Source organism: Archocentrus centrarchus, chromosome 18, assembly GCF_007364275.1.
Source record: "Archocentrus centrarchus isolate MPI-CPG fArcCen1 chromosome 18, fArcCen1, whole genome shotgun sequence".
Classification (NCBI taxonomy): Eukaryota; Metazoa; Chordata; class Actinopteri; order Cichliformes; family Cichlidae; genus Archocentrus; species Archocentrus centrarchus.
The window spans coordinates 1812298-1832604 of NC_044363.1; the positions used below are offsets into that span (position 1 = coordinate 1812298).

The window sequence follows — 20307 nt, forward strand, 5'->3', positions numbered from 1 at the left end:
TTCCAGCCAAGTTTTTCTTAGCAGCCATTATTGTCCTTGTTATTAGCAGCCTTTTCAGGATATTGTTGCCCTCTGCTGGTCCGGTGGAGGACCCAGTAAATTCCCCTGCAGCTTAACTTGACTGTACAACATTTTGTCGTGAGTGTATCTCGAGTCTTGCAGGCAATAACCTCACGAGACATCTCCAGATTGTGACAGTTAATCCAGTTGCTATAGTTGCGTTATGCTGCCCTTAAAGATTTTTGATTGATACCTTGCATTGTTTTTGCACAATATCATCTCCATCAACCAGCACATTTTCGAGCTCCCCACGTGTGTTGGTTTAAGCTGGCAGGGTCTGGGTTGTTGATTGTGTTCAGGCATGTGCGAACAGAAAGGCCACTGTGTGTGTGTGTGTGTGTGTGTGAGTGTGTGTGTGTGTGTGTGTGTGTGTGTGTGTGTGTGTGTGTGTGTGTGTGTGTGTCTCTAACTGGCCCTTTAAGCCAGCTGTGATTGAAAAGACTGTCCGTCTGTGTGTGTGTGTGTGTGTGTGTGTGTGTGTGTGTGTGTGCATGAGTCAGCCAGTGCACCCTGCTTGTGCTATGTGTGTGTGGGGGGGAGTGAGCAAGACAGCTGAGTGCTGCAGCTCCAGCACTCGCTCTCTCAGTCCTTATTTGTTCTGTCTCTTATTCTCATTTTGCCCTCTCTCTTTCACTGCCATGGATCTCTCCTCATTTTAAGGATACTTTTCTGGATATCCTGACTTTCTTATATGGATCTTGGAGCGTATCTTGCTGGGATTTGACAGAGCTCTACCGTGTGTGTGTGTGTGTGTGTGTGTGTCTGCGAGCCATGCTCCGTGTTTTCATTCTCTGTGCGGAGCGGCTACAAACGCCGGACGATGACATCAGTGATGCCTACTGCAGCGTCACCTATGACGGTATGGATCTTGTGTCTTGGGGGCCTGAGAAGGGGGGGGGGCACAAATGGAAATCATCCATGTGTCTGCATACAACTCAGATTTCAGATTAATATTGATCTAGTCATTGAAATCTCTCTGAACAGCTGAGAGGTTATTATTGGAAAGTGCCCTCTGATTATCTTTCATGGGGTGGGGCAGAGAAAGAAAAGGCTGACAGGAAAAATAGGCAGACGGAGAGGAAGAGGTGGGCGGATGAGAACAAAGTGAAGAGTTAAAAGAAGCCCAAAAAGTATGTTGATTGCATTTCTAGTACTGTGTTTACAGACACCCTTTAGGGCACCCCCTCTCTCAGGGAGCTTATAGTGACATCCAGGTTCTTATATTTAAAGCTGGTCCAAAATAAATAAAAAAAAAAAAATCTCATCACATGGACTGAAATTTCACACAGTCACGGTGCACCAAACACAAACAACTTATTCATGTACATAACAAATGTCTGACTTTCTCTTTTGTGCTACCGTGAAACCACCATTTGTGGTTATGAGTGACGTTTCTTGAAAGCTGTTTGTGTGATTGTCTTGAAATTTGATCCACTGATTCATATCCCCCTCAGGATGAACTGTAATGGGTCACTGTAACATTTGAACTGTCCATCAAATTGGTTTGATTTAATGAGAAAATACCTACTGAAGGTTTTCATTCTATTACTGACACTGTTAGCTGTAATCTTAAAGTAGAGGAAGTGAAACGTGAGCTTGTATCAAAGGATAATTTCAGAGAGCTTGCTGTGTAGCTGTAGATGGAGAGCTCGTTCAGACAAAGTAAACTGAGTCAGTGCATCAATTTTGTGTCAAAATGTTGTGGAGTGCAGAGATTTGGATTCAAATTCAGAACACTGGAGGCAGACTTAAACAAAAACCAAGCCATTTTATTGGGGATAAATTTAAAGCCCCAAAAGCAAAATTTAAATCCGGGCAGATACAAAGGGCACAGACACACAACCGGGGAGCACAACAAACACTTTGACTGAGACTGAAGGAAAGACAGGACTATTTATACACAGAGGGCTGTCAGACACTAAAGCAGCTGTAGTGACTAAACAGAAGTTGTCATTCACTAATGTAAGCAAGGGTGCAAAGCACCAAACATAGCAAATCCCAACGACCACAACATGTTGTCATTTTGCTTGGCTGTTCAGTCAAGAGAGGCTAGTAAAAAAATATTATTTCATCTACTAACAGAAAGTATTTCACTACTCAGCTGAGGTACGCCTCGGATAACTCGTTCCTTTGAAGAAGTTTAAAGTTTCTGTAACTGCTGAATATGGTATTAATCCTGCATCCCAGCTGAGGGGAAGGCAAAGTTTTCTGACATAAGTGTGTTGTGAACTCATGACACTATGTCTGTGCACAAAAGTTTCCCTGTGCAATATAGGCCAGTATCTGCAGCACACACACACACACACACACACACACACAATCACAATATTTTTATTGCGTATCATGTTGATGATAATCACAGTATTACAGCAGGTTATAAGAGAAGCTACATCATCAGCACAAACAGTAGCCATACTTAACTTTAAGTGATAATATCATTTAAATATATATTTTTTGTTATATGTGCACAATAAGGAGCATAGTTGTTATAGTTTTATATATATATATAGCATAATTTTAATTTGCACTTGATTTGCACACAGATTAATGTGACTTTTAATACTGATCATTATTTATGAGTCCTTATATTGTGTTAAGACTTTGACTCTAGAGGTTGTGAATGTAAGTTGTTAGTGTTTGTGTGGCTACGAACAACTGAAATATTTAGCTAGCAACACCATGGCTGGGACTCCTGTAGTGATTAATGACTTCCAGTCAGGGATAATGTTGTGACTGAAATGGTAATAAAACAGTTTTCTTATAACTGAAGTGTGTGGAGTACAGGAATGCAAAAAAAATTAGATCCCTCTCTTTACACACAATGCAAACACTGTGTAGAAGTTCCTGGGCTATTCATAGTCACACTTTCTGACTTAATTTATTATAAAATACTTTTAACTTAAAATGAATTGGAAGTTATCATCCTTAAGTATTACATTCAAAACAATCAAGTTGGTATAACTTGCCCCTCTGAAGATGAAGTTACCTTTTTTTTTTCTCTTTTGAGACAATGAGTTTCCATCCATCCATCCACCACTTACTCATAGTCTGCTCATAGGATGCAGGCTAAGCAGGATATTCCAGACATCCTTCTCCTGAGCAACACTTTCCAGTTCCTTCTGGGGGATTCCGAGGTGTTCCCTAACCAGACAAGATAAATAATGTTTCCAGTGAATTCTGGGTCTACCAAGGAATCTCCTCCCAGCTGGGTGTGCCTGGAAAACCTCCAAAGGGAGTGCAGGTGGCATCCTGCACAGATGGGTGAACCACCTCAGCTGTCCTCCTTTCAACATGGAGGAGCAGTGGTTCTTCTCCAAGCTCCCTCCAGATGTCTGAGCTCCTCACCCTCCCTCTGAGACTGAGCCCAGTCACACTAAGGAGGAAACTCAATTTGGCCACTTGTACTGTGACTTTACTCTTTTGGGTCATTACCCAGATCTCATAGGTGAGGGCTGGAGTGTAATAGATTGGTAAATTGAAAGCTTTGCCTTTTCGCTCAGGTCTCTTTTCTAGTACAAGTCTGACAAATCAAACCAACTTATCCAATTTAACAATGTTTGTTCAAATTGTTCTCCATTCCTTAAAGTTTATTGGGAGTCTGAACTGCCATTGAAGGCCAATTCATGAACAGCTACAGAATCAAACTTAAAACCGCAGAATTCTATGCACGTTATAACTGGAGTTACGCACACTTGTAAACAACATGGCATCCCCCTGAAAACAAGAAAATGAGCTGCTATGTCATTATGTTTGTGTTTGGCTGGATGAAATTCATGTCCAGCTCACCCTCTGAGACAAGAGAGAGTTTGCAGTTGTTTTTGTTGATTGTGCAGTGCGAAATTTTGGATTACACAAAAGCTATGATGATGCACTACTAATCATGCAGTTATTGGATGATTAGTAGTGCATCTCTGAACCCACTGTCTTTAAATTGTGGCCACTTGACAGAATTAAATTATAATGGCTGAGTCATAGCCATGGTGAAACAGCATATTCAGCCTGTGAGTTATGAGCAAAATTTGCATTACAGTATAGAATGTGAATGGTGGTCATTACTGCAGTTTGCTGGGATGCAAACCTTGTGGCTTCTCGATGAAAGAATTGATGAACAGCTGAACACTCAGGTTGTTTTTAAGCTTCTCCTCCCCGGCTGATATCTGACACTTGCTCTGCTTTAACTCATCTGCTGCCCCTGAAAGCTGAACGCTGTCTCGGCTGCATCTGCTCTTAAAAACTGCTGCATCATTTCTTTGAATCACTAAGGCCTCAAATGCTGTTGAAGAAAAAAGGCTAGTAACAGATACCCTGGATGGATAGTGTAAGATCATTAGATTATTGTGATCATTTCTGTCCTAATACCATCTGGTTCCTCTCCAGTGATTCCAGGATCCTTTAAAGACAGGAGACTGGGCTTAAGCAATGAAAACATGCAGTCACGTTCATGTAAATCCTCTTTTAGAAGCCTCTCTGCAGTGGCAAAGATACCACATTCAGTATGTTATAAAGTCAGTATGGCGACCATGTTACCAGAGCTGTTCACATGTCTGGCAGATAAAGAGCAACACTGTTCAGTGGCTGTATAGTGTGGTGGTTCACACATCCTCCTAACAAGCACAATCCTCCAGTCCAATTCCTGGAAGGAGACACAAATCCCTCTGGGGTTGCGTCAGGAAAGCCATTCAGAATAAAAAAATTTTTTTTAAATCTGCCAACTCAAATATGTGAAGCTAACTGCTGTGTATTCACAAAGGATCAACCCAAAGAAGTTTTTACAGTTTCTAATATTACCTCTTACACCACCTTTTTGCTCACCATCTTCTGAGAAAAGATGTATAACTCTATTTGAGCACTTGAAGTGCTGTCTTCCTACAAGCCTCATCCAGCCATTTACACAACCACTTTTATGCCCAAGTGCTTTTAACCTAACAATCACACACTCATACAATGGATACATCAGGGGCAACTTGGGGCTCACTATCTTGCCCAAGATACTAGGCAGACTGGAGAAGCCAGGGACTGAACCACTGACCTTCTGATTAGTAGGCTCCCACTCTACCTCCTGTGCAACAACCTATCCCATGTTTGATGGTGCAAAGGTAGTGTTGATTTAATATCTCAGTAAATAAGGCTGCAGTTTGCCAACAAAGCTGGTAAGCCAGCACTAGCACCAGATGAAATTTCTCCCAGAACCTAAAATCTAAAAGCTCTATGTCCTGTGTGCTGGTTTAGCTCAGTGGGTAAAGAAGCAGCCACATACCACAAAGCCAAGTGCTGCAGCTTTACACTGTGTGTCTTCTTCTCTTTGCCTTCACTAAAATCTAGCTAATAATTGCAAAAAATGTCAGTTAATCTACAGTAGGATACACTCAGGAATCATTTTTGTGGTTCCTCGGATACTTAAGAGTAGAATGGGAGGCAGAGCCTTCAGCTTTCAGGCCCCTCTTCTGTGGAACCAGCTCCCAGCTTGGATTCAGGAGACAGACACCCTCTCTATTTTTAAGATTAGGCTTAAAACTTTCCTTTATGCTAAAGCTTATAGTTAGGGCTGGATCAGGTGACCCTGAACCCTCCCTTAGTTATGCTACAATAGGCCTAGGCTGCTGGGGGGGTTCCCATAATGCACTGTTTCTTTTCATTCACCTCTTTTTACTCTGTTTATTCCCCCCTCTGCTTTTAATGATTAGTTATTATTAATCTTTGGCTCTCTTCCACAACATGTCTTTTGTCCTGTCCCCCCCCCCCCCCCCCCCCCCCCTGGAGGTTTCTTCCTGTTAAAAGGGAGTTTTTCCTTCCCACTGTCACCAAGTGCTGCTCATAGGGGGTCGTTTTGACTGTTGGCTTTTCTCTGTAATTATTGTAGGGTCTTTACCTACAATATAAAGCGCCTTGAGGCAGCTGTTTGTTGTGATTTGGTGCTATATAAATAAAATTGAATTGAATTCTCTTATGTGTAGTCCAAGAACAAAAAAATTACTGAATTGATATCTGGCAGTAAGAAAATAAATGATAATATGCCCAAAATAAATACAAAGAAAAACAGAAAGTCTAAAGTCATGGTCACATGGTTTCCTTTCCCTGCTCTCAGTCTCTGCCAGTGCACATCTTCTCACAGAAGAGCAGAAATTAGATTTATCGAGTTGACGACAACACGCTATGACAGATTTGTTAGTTATCTGCAGCACCAGGTGTCATGGACCCAGAGTTTGGAGTTTTCATTAACTTTGAATTCTTGTTTATTATTTGATGGTTTGTTTGGTTCTTAGTTTATTGTTTGTATTTGATTGTCATGGTCCTTATTTTCTTGAGCCTTAGTTCTTTGTTCCACTTCCTGTTTAGTCCCACTAGTATTCTTAGGGTTTACAGTGATCCCTCGCCTATCGCGGGGGTTACGTTACGAGACCCCACGATAGGTGAAAATCCGCAAAGTAGCGGCGTTATATTTAGTTGTATTATTTATATATATTTTAAGGCTTTTCCCACTTTCTTATTAACCTTTCTGACACTCTTAGAAACACTTCATATGCTCTTAAACACGAAGATGTCACAAAAACACAACACCGCAGAGCTACACTACGCGCAGAGATCAGATGTCGATGTGAAGTGGACAAGAGAGATGCTGAACGTATGGGCAAACATATGGTCATTGAGCCAATAGGTGCCCAGGATAGACTAGATTGGTGCCTTGAGTTTTATCTCCCCTTATCTTGTCATCATGAATAGTTTCAGCTGTCTGATAGTGGAAACAGTTGGGTGTTTCCACTTCCCTCCTTATCTCACGTCTATACTGTACATATATAGCCTCAGTTTGCCTGTGATCCCTGCCTGTGTCATACTGTCTTCCTACCCTGTTAGTTTAGTTAGTGTATTTCTTCCCTGCTAGCTTTTTGTGTGTTTCTGGACGTTGCTGTATTCTGGGTTATCATCAGCCACAACAGAGACTCACTTTTTCAAACAGTGATGGTGTGAAACACTGAAACATTTGAAGCCATTCCACCAGAATTATATGAGGTTAATTCTATATACATATCAAATAAATTGATGAACTCTGTTTGAGTTAATCATCACATGAAAGAAGTCTGACTAGATTTTATTGCTGATGAACATACTGATGGGGCTCCGAAGAACAGGAGAGAGGAGAACAGGATGCATGAGCAGACGACAGATGAGAATATCACTGAAACGACTCATTTTATCAGTACATAATTAACTTCCTTGTGTGCATATACAGAACTAAATCTTTACACTGATACTGTACAGTGTTGTTTTTTTTTTATTATTATTTTAATTTTAGGATCCTAAGTATATGGATTTCTAATATATTCCTACTCCAAAAATCTTTCCTCACCACTTTGTAAAAATGCTACAGTTAAAACATTTGCTCACTGCAAATATAATTTATAGAACAGCTCACTGCATCATTGGCTTCAAATAAACAGAGCCACACAGTTTCCTTTGCATTATATGAATTTAGCATCAGCGCATCTAATCAAGAAGAGCTATATTCTCGTAACTCCCTTGTTATGTCATGTGCTGCTGACTGGGTTCATAGGGTCATGATATACATAAATACAGAAGAGATAAATGGTTGTAAAGACTGATGCTGAAATGACACCGCAGCTAAGGCTTGCAAGGGGAAAAAAGTTTTTTTTAAAAAGAAACAGTTAAGACCAGAAAGTTTTCAATTACATGATCCTTCTGTGCCAGATTTCTTTAGAGCTCAATGCATGTGTAAAACAACAAAACAGTATCATTAAATATACTTTAGGTGGTAACATCAAGGGACTACCGCTTGAAGTAAATGTTCAAACAAGCAGATGCCATGTATGAGACTTTTATGCTAGTACAGGGAACTTTAAGGGGTCTGCTTTTAAAATATGATGGATGATGCTTGCATATGTTTAAAGATGATAATTACTGATATCTCTATTTATCTATCTAGATAGATAGATAGATAGATAGATAGATAGATAGATAGATAGATAGATAGATAGATAGATAGATAGATAGATAGATAGATAGATAGATAGATAGATAGATAGATAGATAGATAGATAGATATCACACACACATATATATAAAATCTTTTTTTAAATGTAGCATTGTGTTTTCTATGTATTCTTTGGACAGTGGGGTACATTCATATTTGCTCAAGTGCTAATTTTAAAACTCTGTTACATTTTTTCTTGTTCAATTTACTTAAATCAGTGCATTAAACTTCATTTATGGCAGTCTTTGAAGTTTACTTTCTTACCTTTATGCCTACATGATGATGAGCATAGTTGAGTTTTCTTGTTTCAGTCAATTATTTGAACTTTCCTAAGGCCTCAGTCACACAGGCTGGTTTGCAGCCACCTGGCAACCAGAGATCACTCGGGACAAACATGTATTCCCTGACCAGTATGTATGTGGTTGCTGGCATTTGCTGAGTGAAATTGGTTGCAAAGAGGTTGTCACAGTCATCCATAGTTTGCATTAACAAAAATCAGCAGTGAAACTGTGAAAAGTGTTGCGCAAAATGGAAGTCGAGAGCATTCGCCTCTCCTTCCAACGTCTTTGTGACCAATTTCACGTAGCAACTGCCAGCAACCTCGAGCAACCACTCACCATCCGGTTGGGAATACAATTTTTTCACCCCAGTGACCTGCGGTTACCAGAGGGTCAAATATACAGGGCCAAACAGAACACACTGAGTCATGATTGAAAGCGCACAGAAACACCTCAGAGAAAATATAAATACATAAAAACACATAAATACAAAACTGATTATGAGCTAAAGAAAAATAGATGTGGCAAACTCAAAACATTTTAAGCATAAAGTGTAACACACGCACACTACTCCAAATAAGAAATTAGGGGTTTGTGTGTATGCCCCACATTAAATCTGCAGGTGGCGCTATCTCACTGTGCATACAGTTGGTACTAGCATGGAATTTATGTGTCTTAGGGTTAAGGTTGACACCTTAAGTCTGCCTCAGCTGGCCTAAATTTTTAAGACAGTAAAATAAACACTGACACCGAGAGTGGCAATAATAGTGTCTTTAAAATGATTTTCACTCTATCTAAATTAACCTTTTTGTAAATATTCCAAAACTTCTCTCAGTCCAGTTAAAACTTCAGGACTTTTGGTGCTGACGTTATCTTGAATGGCACAGAGGGGCTTGTTGATCATTTCAACCAATTAAGATCATGTCTTAGAACAACAAATCCTCGAGTCCTTAAATCTAACTAAATAAAACCCACTGAAACTCCTGGAATTATATGCCGATGTGGATGTGCAATCCTGCAGGCTAAATGATCCCTGGATTATAGCTAAAAATGCAGATGTTCAGAGTAGTCAGACACTTTGTTCCAAATGCTAAAGGACTTTGTTCCAAATGCTAAAGGAATTCATGATTTAATCGATGGTGACAGTTTACTGAAAACATAAGACAGAATGCATCCCGCAAATATATAAACAGATGAAGCAAGAAAGGGATTAAGAGAGTGACTGAGGTGAAAGAGGAGATAAGTCGATAATGTGCTGGCAAATATTTGGGCAACAGAGGGAAACAACCAGAAGACGAGAGGAAAAGAGCACAGGAAATGTTGAGATTTCCTTTGGTTGTGAGGTGTGTGTTCCTGACATGCTCGCTCATTGCTCTCATTCCCTACGGGAGTGTTAGAGGGAGCCAGAAAGAGACAGAAACTGGCTTTGTCGAGACACATCTCCACTTAAGAAGAAGAGCTTTTATTTTGTAGTTTCTGAAACTGCCTGATGTTGTGAGGCAACGTTGAGAAGACATGTGAAGACAATTTCCTTTCTGGACTTCCCTGGATTTTCATTCAGCTTTCTGATAATTCTTGATTTTTGGTCTTCAGTTTTGGCAAATAAGGACTTGAGTTACTGACTGATTTTTAAAAAAACAAAAAACAAACAAACTTTGGCTCTTTCTTTTTGGTCTTTGTCTTGTGACTTTTCGGTCATTATTGTTGTGGTTATTATCATTACAGACTTCCTGTAGTCATGTAACCAGCGGTTCATTCAGCCTCGAATTCCCCGTAAATTCTTTCTGAGCAAGTTCTTTTAGGCTTGCAGCTTTCAGGATTCTGCTGGGCTTTCATCATGTTACGCTGCACTCTTCAGCGGGCCAACAACTTAAAACACTCAGACCCTCAGGCCAGTGTCATTTTCAGAGGTAAGAGAATGATGGGACATTCGGAGCATCTGAAAACTCAGGCAGTAATGGAATCAACTTAGAGAGTTTTCTGTTTTTGGCATAAGCAAGTCAACTAACTCATGTCTGTCAGAACAATTCTCAAGTCAAGTTCAGCATAAACTAGATCAGTTCTCTTAGCTTGGTTTTTGGTTTCCATCAGCTCCTGAGGGAAATATCTGTCTCTTTGGCTTCTGAAAGCTCAAGCTGGACCCAGTAGTTTTTTTTTGTTTCTTTTTTGTTTTTGTTTTTTAGCTATTTTGGTAAAAGCATTTCCCTAGCAAAAGCTACGAGAGCAAGAAAAGTGAACCAAAAGGCAAATTTCTGGAGCAGATACAAACTCGCTGTAAACTTCTGTAAAATTGAGGGGTCATTCAGGTCGTTAGTAATGTTTTCACATTGTTTTGTATTGTTAAAAATAACAATGAGTCCATTGTAGCATTCAGCAATTCATTATTTGAACAAGCGCACATAATGCTGATAAGGGAATATAACTTTGGTGCATTAATTGGGCATCTTTGTTGTTCGGCATTTAGGGATACCAATTGTGCTGCCAAGTTTGTTTTTAACTCTTAACTGACCCTAGCGAGCTAGGCTGACTAGTTATTTGGCTAATTAGCTGCATTGCCAACATTATTGGGGCTAATATTGCTAATATTACTGCCACATTGCTGTTTTTATTCATGTAGTTTTAGCACTTTTACTGTACATTCCTGTGTTCAATCTGAACTAAAGGAAAAAAGGAAGAGTTCTGCTAGCATTAGCAATCTCTTTTTCATTCATGTGTTTGTGCTGAAAATAACAGTCTGTCAATATGACTGTTACAGGTTGTCCTGCAATCTTAGCCCTTTTTACTGTAACAAATTATCTGAATCAGACTATGATGGTTGCCTAAACACATAGCTAACTTTGGTCCTCAACAACTAACTTACTGTGCGGGTGTTGGATTTAAATTCTGTTACCAATTATTGTTGATGGAAGCTTGCAAAAGTATTGCATAAATCAAATTACTAATGTAGGTGGTGCTATTAATGCAGAAAATATGAAAATGGTAATTGGACTGGCACTTACATATTGCTTTTCTACTCAGTTTGAGCACTCAAATATCACTTGCTTATCAGAAATATATTGTGACATCAGCTCATATGTAATCATGACTTAAGTCCAGGACTGTAGCTTCCAGTCTACACCTGTGTATGACTGACTGGAAACTTCTAGGATACGTCAGGGAAGATGGAGCAAAGTGAAGGCAATTTAAGGCCCTTTATACCTGCCGTTGTCAGGTCAAACGTGATGTCACAACTGCTAGTGCAAGTTGTGCTTTGGTGTTGTTTGGGATTGTCATGCGCTCCTCGATTTTTGCAACCTGGCATGGGTGGCATGGCTGGGTTGAAGACGCAAGTGTATGACTTTGTCAGTTTTACCACTATTTTAATAATGAGAGATGAGGGAGATGTTGCAACTGCTTAAAGGGATGGCGACTGTGGGGATAAAGACCCCTCTTCTTCTACTCCTATACCAGAATTCATACAGAGACTTTTTCTGACTGGAGACACCTATCGTTCAATAGAAGACTGCAGCAAGTCTGACATGCCCTCAGCTCCAGTATAAATGGTGACAGGGCAGTGGCGAGGTCACAGTTGGCTACCATAGATTAGCCCTCAGCTATTTGGCCTCAGCGGCATTCTTGTTTTTCCATCTGATTGTTTTGTAGGCCTACTTTCCATGACTCAGTGTCTGCCTACTTAATGAGGAGAGCTCTGCTTTCTACTTCCTGCCTTTGTCCACACACAGTTTCCTGGTGCCATCACACACATGCTTGTATCACCCTCTCACCTCAATCTAAAGCTAATTCTAACTTGAGTGCTAAGATCAAGTGCTCAATTTTAAATGAAGAGCAGTGAAAATCTCTTTCAAGATTTAAAAAGCAGCACGCAGCTGATGGTTTTCCTCTTTGGTTCAGTCAAAAGGAAATGTCACCTTCCTCATACACTATGTAAATCTGGTGCAGTGGCTCTGCATCTTTCCTTTTCCAGGGGAGCCAGTGAACTGTGATTTGCAGAAAATCATTCAGTGCATCAGAGTGAAACTGAAACTACCCTGTTATGTTGCTTTCGTCATACATCTGCATTTTCATTATGGGTAAACTATAGAAGGCTGTCAGAGGACAGTGTAGGAAAATGCTTACTGAAGTACAAGGTCAGGGGTAGTGCTAAGATGCGTCCATGCATCCCTGGACCCATTTTGGAAGTAGAGGTTCACCCTTGAATATGTCTAATAAATGGATGTGTGGTAGACGCATGTTTTTCAACCTTCCAAATCCCCAAAAGTCCACACCATTCTAAATTTTGCCTAGGCTTACATAGGAAAACATCCACCTTCAAAACTAATTTGTCCTTCAGCTGACAACAACAGTTGTGTAACGTGTAGCTCATTGCCTTCGGATTTCAGCCAAAATGGCCACAAAATCAAGATTTGTACACCTTTAGTAGGTCCTTCCTTAGTCTATGGCTTAAAATCAAAGAATCATTCAATTACTATGCATTATAATAATGCAACAGCATTTCCTTCCCAAGCCTCCCCCTAGGATTTCCAGACACTCAGCAGTGGCCTAGCCCATCCCTCTGTCTGAGTCCCTTTGCTGTATAGCAAGTTTGGCCTTTAATTTCAGGGTACAGGCAAATGTATATGTACTCAGTCAGTATTTAATATAATGATTCTGTACATAAATACTGGCCTGTGCATTTGAATAGAAATTAGAAAAGCATACTCAACTGATCTTTTTTCTAATTTCAGATGAAAACAATGTGATGGAAGATACCCAGCCTGATCCTAGACACATGTATTTCTGCCATTGCTTTAGTTCAAAACATCTTTGTTTTCAAGGCATCTTCTTCAGTTTACCTTGGACACAACCAGAAAATCTCCAATATGCAAAGCACAGTTTTGCATATGAGTATGGTTATGCTTTTGGCATCAGTATGATTTGGAAAATATGCTTTACCACTGAAGGCGGTAAAGCAGAAAACTAACTTTACCTCCCAAAATGATGCTTTAGAGACCTTAAGTATAACAAACAAATAATATAATTCATCTATAATCTTGTTACACTGATGTTGCAGGAACAAAAACAGATGGGTTAGTGGAATTTGCAATACTGAGCTGCAATACTTGGAAGAATTTAGAGTTCAGTAAGAAAAATGTCAGAAAGAGAGAGAGCATTTCCTCCCTTCCAGAGCACAGATACCATGTCCATTTTTAGAAATCAGGGATGTTAATAGTAGGCACTTTCAGAAGAGGAACAGCTGCTGTATGAACTAACTAATCTCAGCTCAGCCATAAGCATATGTTTTAGATGTGATTAGTTTAAATTATTTAAATACCTGTAAATATGTAACAGATCCCAGAGCTTTTCCAGAATGATTTTGGCCTATTATAGAGATTAATACAATAGAAATGTCTATGGAAATATACCAATAGCATAACCAATTTTGATCTCTTTTTGCACAAGGTTATGATGGTTGCGAGGCAGTTTACTGACTTTTTCCCTAAAGTATGCTGTGTGTGCGCATGGGTCTGCGGGTGCAGTGATTAAATCTGGCAATGTGCGCTAGTGTTTGTGTCCCAAGGGCAGGATTTCCGTCCAAAGTGTTGTTATTGGCACAATGTGTGTTGTTCTCTATCAAATAGAAATAAAAGCTTGCACCCTGCGCTAATTATAATGTGGATCCCCCCCCCCCCCATGCATCAGATTCTGCTGCTCCTCCTCTTTTCTGTTACTCTACTCAGAAAGGCCTCAACCAAAAAGGGGATTTGAACCCCGAACCTCCCTGCTATGCGGCAACAGTGCTCACTACTGCACACTGTGCCATGTCACCTAACACTTAAAAATCCAACAACTGTGAAGTTGTTTCCATTTCCAAAGTAACTTTTTAGAAATATTTAAAATGGTGAAGCATTTACATTTAAGTTTTATATTGTTCAGCTACTAGTTGTTAATCAGTAGAATAGTATGGAACTATTAGTCAACATCTGTCTGCATGCTTGCAGTCCATAACAGGACTTGTGGTCAAAACTCCACAGGGTATCTTAAAATTTATTCTAAAATTCAATTCAATTTTATTTATATAGCACCAAATCACAACAAACAGTCGCCTCAAGGCGCTTTATATTGTAAGGTAACGATCCTACATTAATTACAGAGTAAACCCAACAGTCAAAGCTACCTCCTATGAGCAAGCACGACAGTGGGAAGGAAAAACTCCCTTTTAACAGGAAGGAACCCCCAGCATCTACCAACCTAGTTTAAAAAAAGTTGGGACAGTGTGTAAAATGTAAGTAAAACAAGTTATAAATCTTAGAACCTCTTTTTCTATTCACAATACAAAACAGGAAACTTATCAAAAAGAGACATTTTACTATTTCTAATCTTTCCAAATGTTATTGGACCAAATGTTTCAGGCTCTGACAGTGAAGGTCTAAAGTTAGGCTTCCTATACGTGTTCCAAACCCAGAGGGCTGCACTGTTCTATTCTCAGCTCACGATAGAAAATGTGCCAAGCTGGATCAGGAAGTTAATGCTGTGCCACTGTGTGATACCAGCCCTTGAGAGATTCTTGCAGCTGACACATGCACACATACACACATGAATGCAGTGTAACCTCTCGACCTTTCTGTGGAAGGGTGGAGATGTTTTTTTAAAATATCCTACAAGAACGGAGGCACTCTTACGTAGGTAATTTATGTGTGTACGCGCGTGCACATGCTTGGGTGTGTGTAGATGAATAGGTGGTTGTATCACTCTCTGTGCTTGTGTCCTTAACCTGAGTGATGTCTGTAGGGAAAACAGGAAGACAAACAACCGTTCTCAGTGTGGTGAACAGTGGCAAGGTACATGTGTGTGTGTCTGCATATTATGAACACATGTATTAAAAACATGAATTGTACTACAGCTGAGCCATAAATATGTGACTGATGACCTTTGGTTTCCAGGTTTCCAGTGAATTTTTAGACAACTAGAGTTAAACGACTAGAGCCCTAAAAAAAAAAAGGTGTACACACAGGAAATATTCACAGCAATGTGCTGACCAGAGACCACAGAAAGTTACTAACATCAGCATCTTCAGCCTACTGGTGAGGGTAGTGTGAAGTGTGTGAAGTGTGTGTGTGTGTATAGAACATGGGCGTCGCTATCATGACATCACCCATTGGTTTCTGTACTTCAGTTCTGAAGCCTTGAGATGAGCGTTTCTGCCATCGCTATCTTGGTTTCAAAAAAACAAACCTCATTGGCTGATGACTTGTGATAGGCAGGTTACATGCAGTTTTATACCACAAAAAAAAAATCTCCATTTTAAAACATTGTATGACCGAGATTTACAAAACAGAATAATTTTTTTATTCAGTGTGACACAGAATAAGTGACTGAGACCATGAACGTGTTTACAGAGGTCAAGTCAGAAAGCACCAATGAATGTGAAGAATGCCACTGATTGACAGAATAGCAGTTCCTTCATTTGTTATTAGTTCTCCTCAACCTGGTATCTCAGCAAAGCATGCAATAGACTTGCTGGCCCACCGTGTGGATGTAACGCTTTGCCTGTCTTAGACGTGAAATGGACACACGTGTTTAAGTTGCAGTACCAGCAAGGGGGCAATAATTTACTTTAAACCAATAAGCTAGATGGCTGATATGCATTTACATTTGGCCTCCCTACACCTATCATCTCATCTTTTTTTTCTCTTAAGTAATCTTCGTAATGCAGTATCATTGAAATGACTGCTAATTAAGATGAGACAAGATGCTGCAGTACCAGCAACATCCATGCTTAGGTGTGTCCACGGACCAGCAGGTCTATTATACGCTTTGCCGTGACTGCTGTAATACTGTGTTGAACACCTGCCTCAGTGGGAAACGTTGAAGTTGTTGAGGTCTACATCATTGCTTTGTGTAGTTACATTAATGGGAAGGTGCACAGCATAGACTTACTGCAGCACTACGGTATTAATCACCTATAAATTACTATAAAAACCTCCCTACTTATTAGTACTTATCATTGCACATCAGTTATTTTATTTATTATTGTTGCATACTTGTGGATCTTGTCCCTTTATAGTTGGTTAAAATTCTGTAATTGATCATATTTAACTTTTGTAATCTCCTGACTTTTCTTCTACCAGCATGAGGTCATCATATGTGGTTGTGAAATGTATCAACATGTAAAGCTTGTCCACCTGTTCTCCTTAAGTAATTACTTCTACCTAATGCCATTATTATAAAAAAATTAACATCTGTATTCATTCAAAAATCTTAATGCACAAATAACTGCAAAGTTAATGCCATTCCTTTCAGCTTCAGCTGCCTTTGGTGACATTTAGCAGACATTAGCATGTGTCTTCTGGCAGTGCCTCCATGGAAATGAATAAATAACTTCAAAGATCAGACAATAGTCATTGTCTCTGTTTCCTTTGATCTGGAAAGAACAGTTTAGTCTCTGTCTAAACCAATTCCTCTGTTTTACCAAAATTAAATGGAAATCATGATAGTTGTCCCCAGTGTGATGAGTCACATTGTCACATGTTTGTGCACATGCTGTTTTATAAGAAGTCCTCAGTATTTGAGCAATTATTCTGGCAGGTTAATAGCCCGCCTCACCTCTCACTCCTGGTTGAAGTTGGCCAACGGGCAGGAAATCAGAGCTCCGAACTTCATGTTACAGGAAGTCACGGAACGATAACACAAACATGCACAAATACACTTATTGTGTGTAAGTAGTTATTTTAGAGGAGCATATTTGTACCACTGTGTATGTGTGAATTTATTTCCATAGCGGGCCTTTTTGTAAGTATTACATGAAGGAAAAAGAAAAAAAAAAAACCTCAACAAGCATCACACCATAGCAGCTGACTAGAATTGAATCATTTAATGCATTTAATCATCACATTAGGAACTCAAGTAAAAATACACATTTTACGTCATAAGATACATTTCAACTCCTCATTTTGTTTGTCAAAAATAATATATATATTTTGACTTCACGTGTTCAAATTTTAGCTTTTATGGAGAAGTGTAATTCATTCCAAAGTTTAATGGCACACTGTCTAAAAGTGTCTCTGTCTTTTAACATTCATACTAACATATCAGAAATCACGTCGTTGAGTACTGCAACTATGAAGGAGTGGAAAAAAAAGTCACAAAAATATGATGGAGCAGTTTTGCTGTGAATATTATACAAGAGTGTCACTGGAAAATGTAACCACTTTTCTAGTTGCTAGTTTGCCACTGTGGATAGTTTAGGATGGAGGGTGCAAGTTTGTTTTAAGCCGACTGCAACTGAGTCTTTTCTGAAGGCCCTGAAACCATGAATTATGTGCATAATCAAAGTTTCACTGGAGTAGAGGAGAACATAGAGATATATATTTGACTGACAGGTTTCTAATCTTGTTAAGTTCTCAGTTACTGGCAAAAAGGATGCTTTCAGTCTTCCCTGGATAGCATGAAAGCTTATTTTCTTCCAGCCAAAGGCTAATGGATTCTAATTCTGAGACCATTCAAGTTCAATATCTATAGGATATTAAACACACTACAAAAACAGATTCTCCATAGGACAGTGTTTACGTGGAAGGACAAAAACTAATTGACCTAAAATAGAACCCTGTTGTACACCACAAGTAACATTTCCAAGGCTTGACCTTGAGGAGCCATTTTTAATCCGCATACTGTTTTCTTTGTGACAGACAGGACTTGAATTATCTTCTGGTTATCTAATCACTGTAGATCCCAAAATGAGAAACAACTGCAACTCTATTTTCTATATTATTTTCTATTGTATTGTATATTATGTAGGTTACATGGCTAACAATACGTTGTTAGGTATCTACACTAACTAACCTGCTGGCTAGTTCAGAATTTAAGAAACTTTTTGACCCATAACATTACACACGCACACATACACACACACACAAACACACACACACACACACATTGTTTTGTTAGCCAACTATTAATCTCACAGGTTCTATTTATTTTATTTGCTTCAGGTACCAAGAAGAAGACAAAGGTCATCAAAAACAACCCTAACCCTGTGTGGAATGAGGTAAGTCCTCCACAAAGCTTCAAATTCATTATCAGTTGTTAAAGGTCCTGGGTGTGTGATCATACAGTGTAAAGTATTAACTTATTGTTAATGTGAAACTAAATTGTAACCTTATTTAAAAAAAAAAAAAACGGGACCCTGCCTCGTCTCTGTAAATGACTCATAGTGGATTTTACAGGAAGGTCAGAGTCATCATCATAGAGACACATATAGACTCTACACAAAAACAAACAAACAAAAAAACTTAATGGTGATAATGCTAACAGGCTTGCAATTTAGGTAAGCCTGCTAGTTGTAAATTTGCTATTTCACATTAATTTGTCATTGGTTACTTTGCAAAAAGGCTACTTTTAGCTGCTCCTTTATTCACAAGGGTAGCTCATATCTAGCTAGGAATTTGGAACAATTAACTTCCATTTTCTACTTAAGATAAAATTATGCTATATGTAGTCAGCAATTTGCCCGTATTAACAGGAAGGCAAAAATGAGCTAACATTAGTCACAAGAAAACCAGTTTGGTTTCAGCTACACAAGCCAAGCAGGAATTATGCAAGGGGCAAAAGTGTTATGTGCTGGTTGTAAGGCAGGCAGGGTAGGACCCAAATGCAATGTCTAAAAACACAAAAGCCACAAAATCTCAAATCCAAGGAGAGACACTAAACTGTAATGCAAAAGCCTTGGAAAACAAAGGGGGAACACTGAACAACGACGCAACAATGAACAGAAGAAAACTGAGGGTTAAAATACACACAAGGTATTTAGGGAGAGTGGAGACAGCAGGGAGAACAGGAGAACCAAATAAGACTAATAACACAAGGGAACGCAAAACACACGGGACAAGGGACTGTCAAAATAAAACAGCAAGTGACCAACCCAGACACAAACACAGACTGACACAGCACGAGGACTAAAACACACAAAAGACAAGGGACAATGACACAGCAGGACAAACACACACTGGAACACAGAGACACGGGGAAGACGAGAAGAACAAGGGAATGCAGGAATGGAATACTATAACTATAAATAAAAGAATTCAGAAAACTATAACAATCTAAGAATCTAACCGTGAGTAAACTGAGAAACATAGCAGAGAAACAACAAAAAGCAGAACCTCACAGAAAAAAACAAAACACTGCGCAAACAGCCCAGGACCAACCATCCATCCATCCATCCATTTATCCATCCATCCATCCATTATCCATCCATCCATCCACTTCCACTTACCCTCTTCAGGGTTGCGGGGGGAGGCTGGAGCCTATCCCAGCTGACACGACACAAAATAGGCTCAACACTGGTTTTATTGGAGGGACCTTTGATTGGTTTTGGGGATTCAAACCAACCCTGAGCTGGCTTGCTCCTGACTAATGGAAGTATTAGCTTACCAACTACCTAACGTACCCTACAAGCACTAACAAAATGTCAACCTTGAATTCAGTAAGCTTGCAATATTACCAGCTGGTGAAATTGTGACAGCATTGCTCTATGGTATCAAAGTAACATGACCACAAACCTTTTTGCAACACTGCAGTAACGTTATAGAATAACGTAAATACATTTCACTAATGTAACAAAGCTTGGGATAATGATAGATTTAGATTAGCTAGATTAGACTTTATTAATCCCTTGGGAGAGTTCTGTCAGGGAAACTATACTGATACTATATTATGTTGTCAAATATAATGTTTTTAGAATCTAAATGTTGCACATTCACAATGTTGTTTTATGATGTTGCTGCAACAGGGTCCTGGACTTCCACTTTTATGTCAGTGTTACGTAATTTGAAGAATTAAACAGACATAAGAAACCAACAGAGACAGTTATTAGTAAACTGCCGCAAACAAAATTGGGTTGCGGCAGTTTACTAATGGAAAGAATTCATATTCACATTCTTTAAAATAATGAGGTTTTGATGATCTGTATCTCAGTCATTTCCATTCTGTTTTGTGTATCAGGTT

At 39.3% G+C, this 20307-nt stretch overlaps 1 protein-coding gene across 1 annotated transcript in view; it reads right to left on the reverse strand.

Moving 5' to 3' along the window:
- Positions 1 to 18544: 18544 nt before the first annotated feature.
- Positions 18545 to 20307, reverse strand: part of dysf (dysferlin, limb girdle muscular dystrophy 2B (autosomal recessive)) — a 46847-nt gene continuing 45084 nt past the window's right edge. Inside the window, exon 40 of the mRNA XM_030754206.1 lies at positions 18545 to 18565. Coding sequence (XP_030610066.1) covers positions 18545 to 18565 — 21 coding nt within the window. The remainder of the gene's footprint in view (positions 18566 to 20307) is intronic.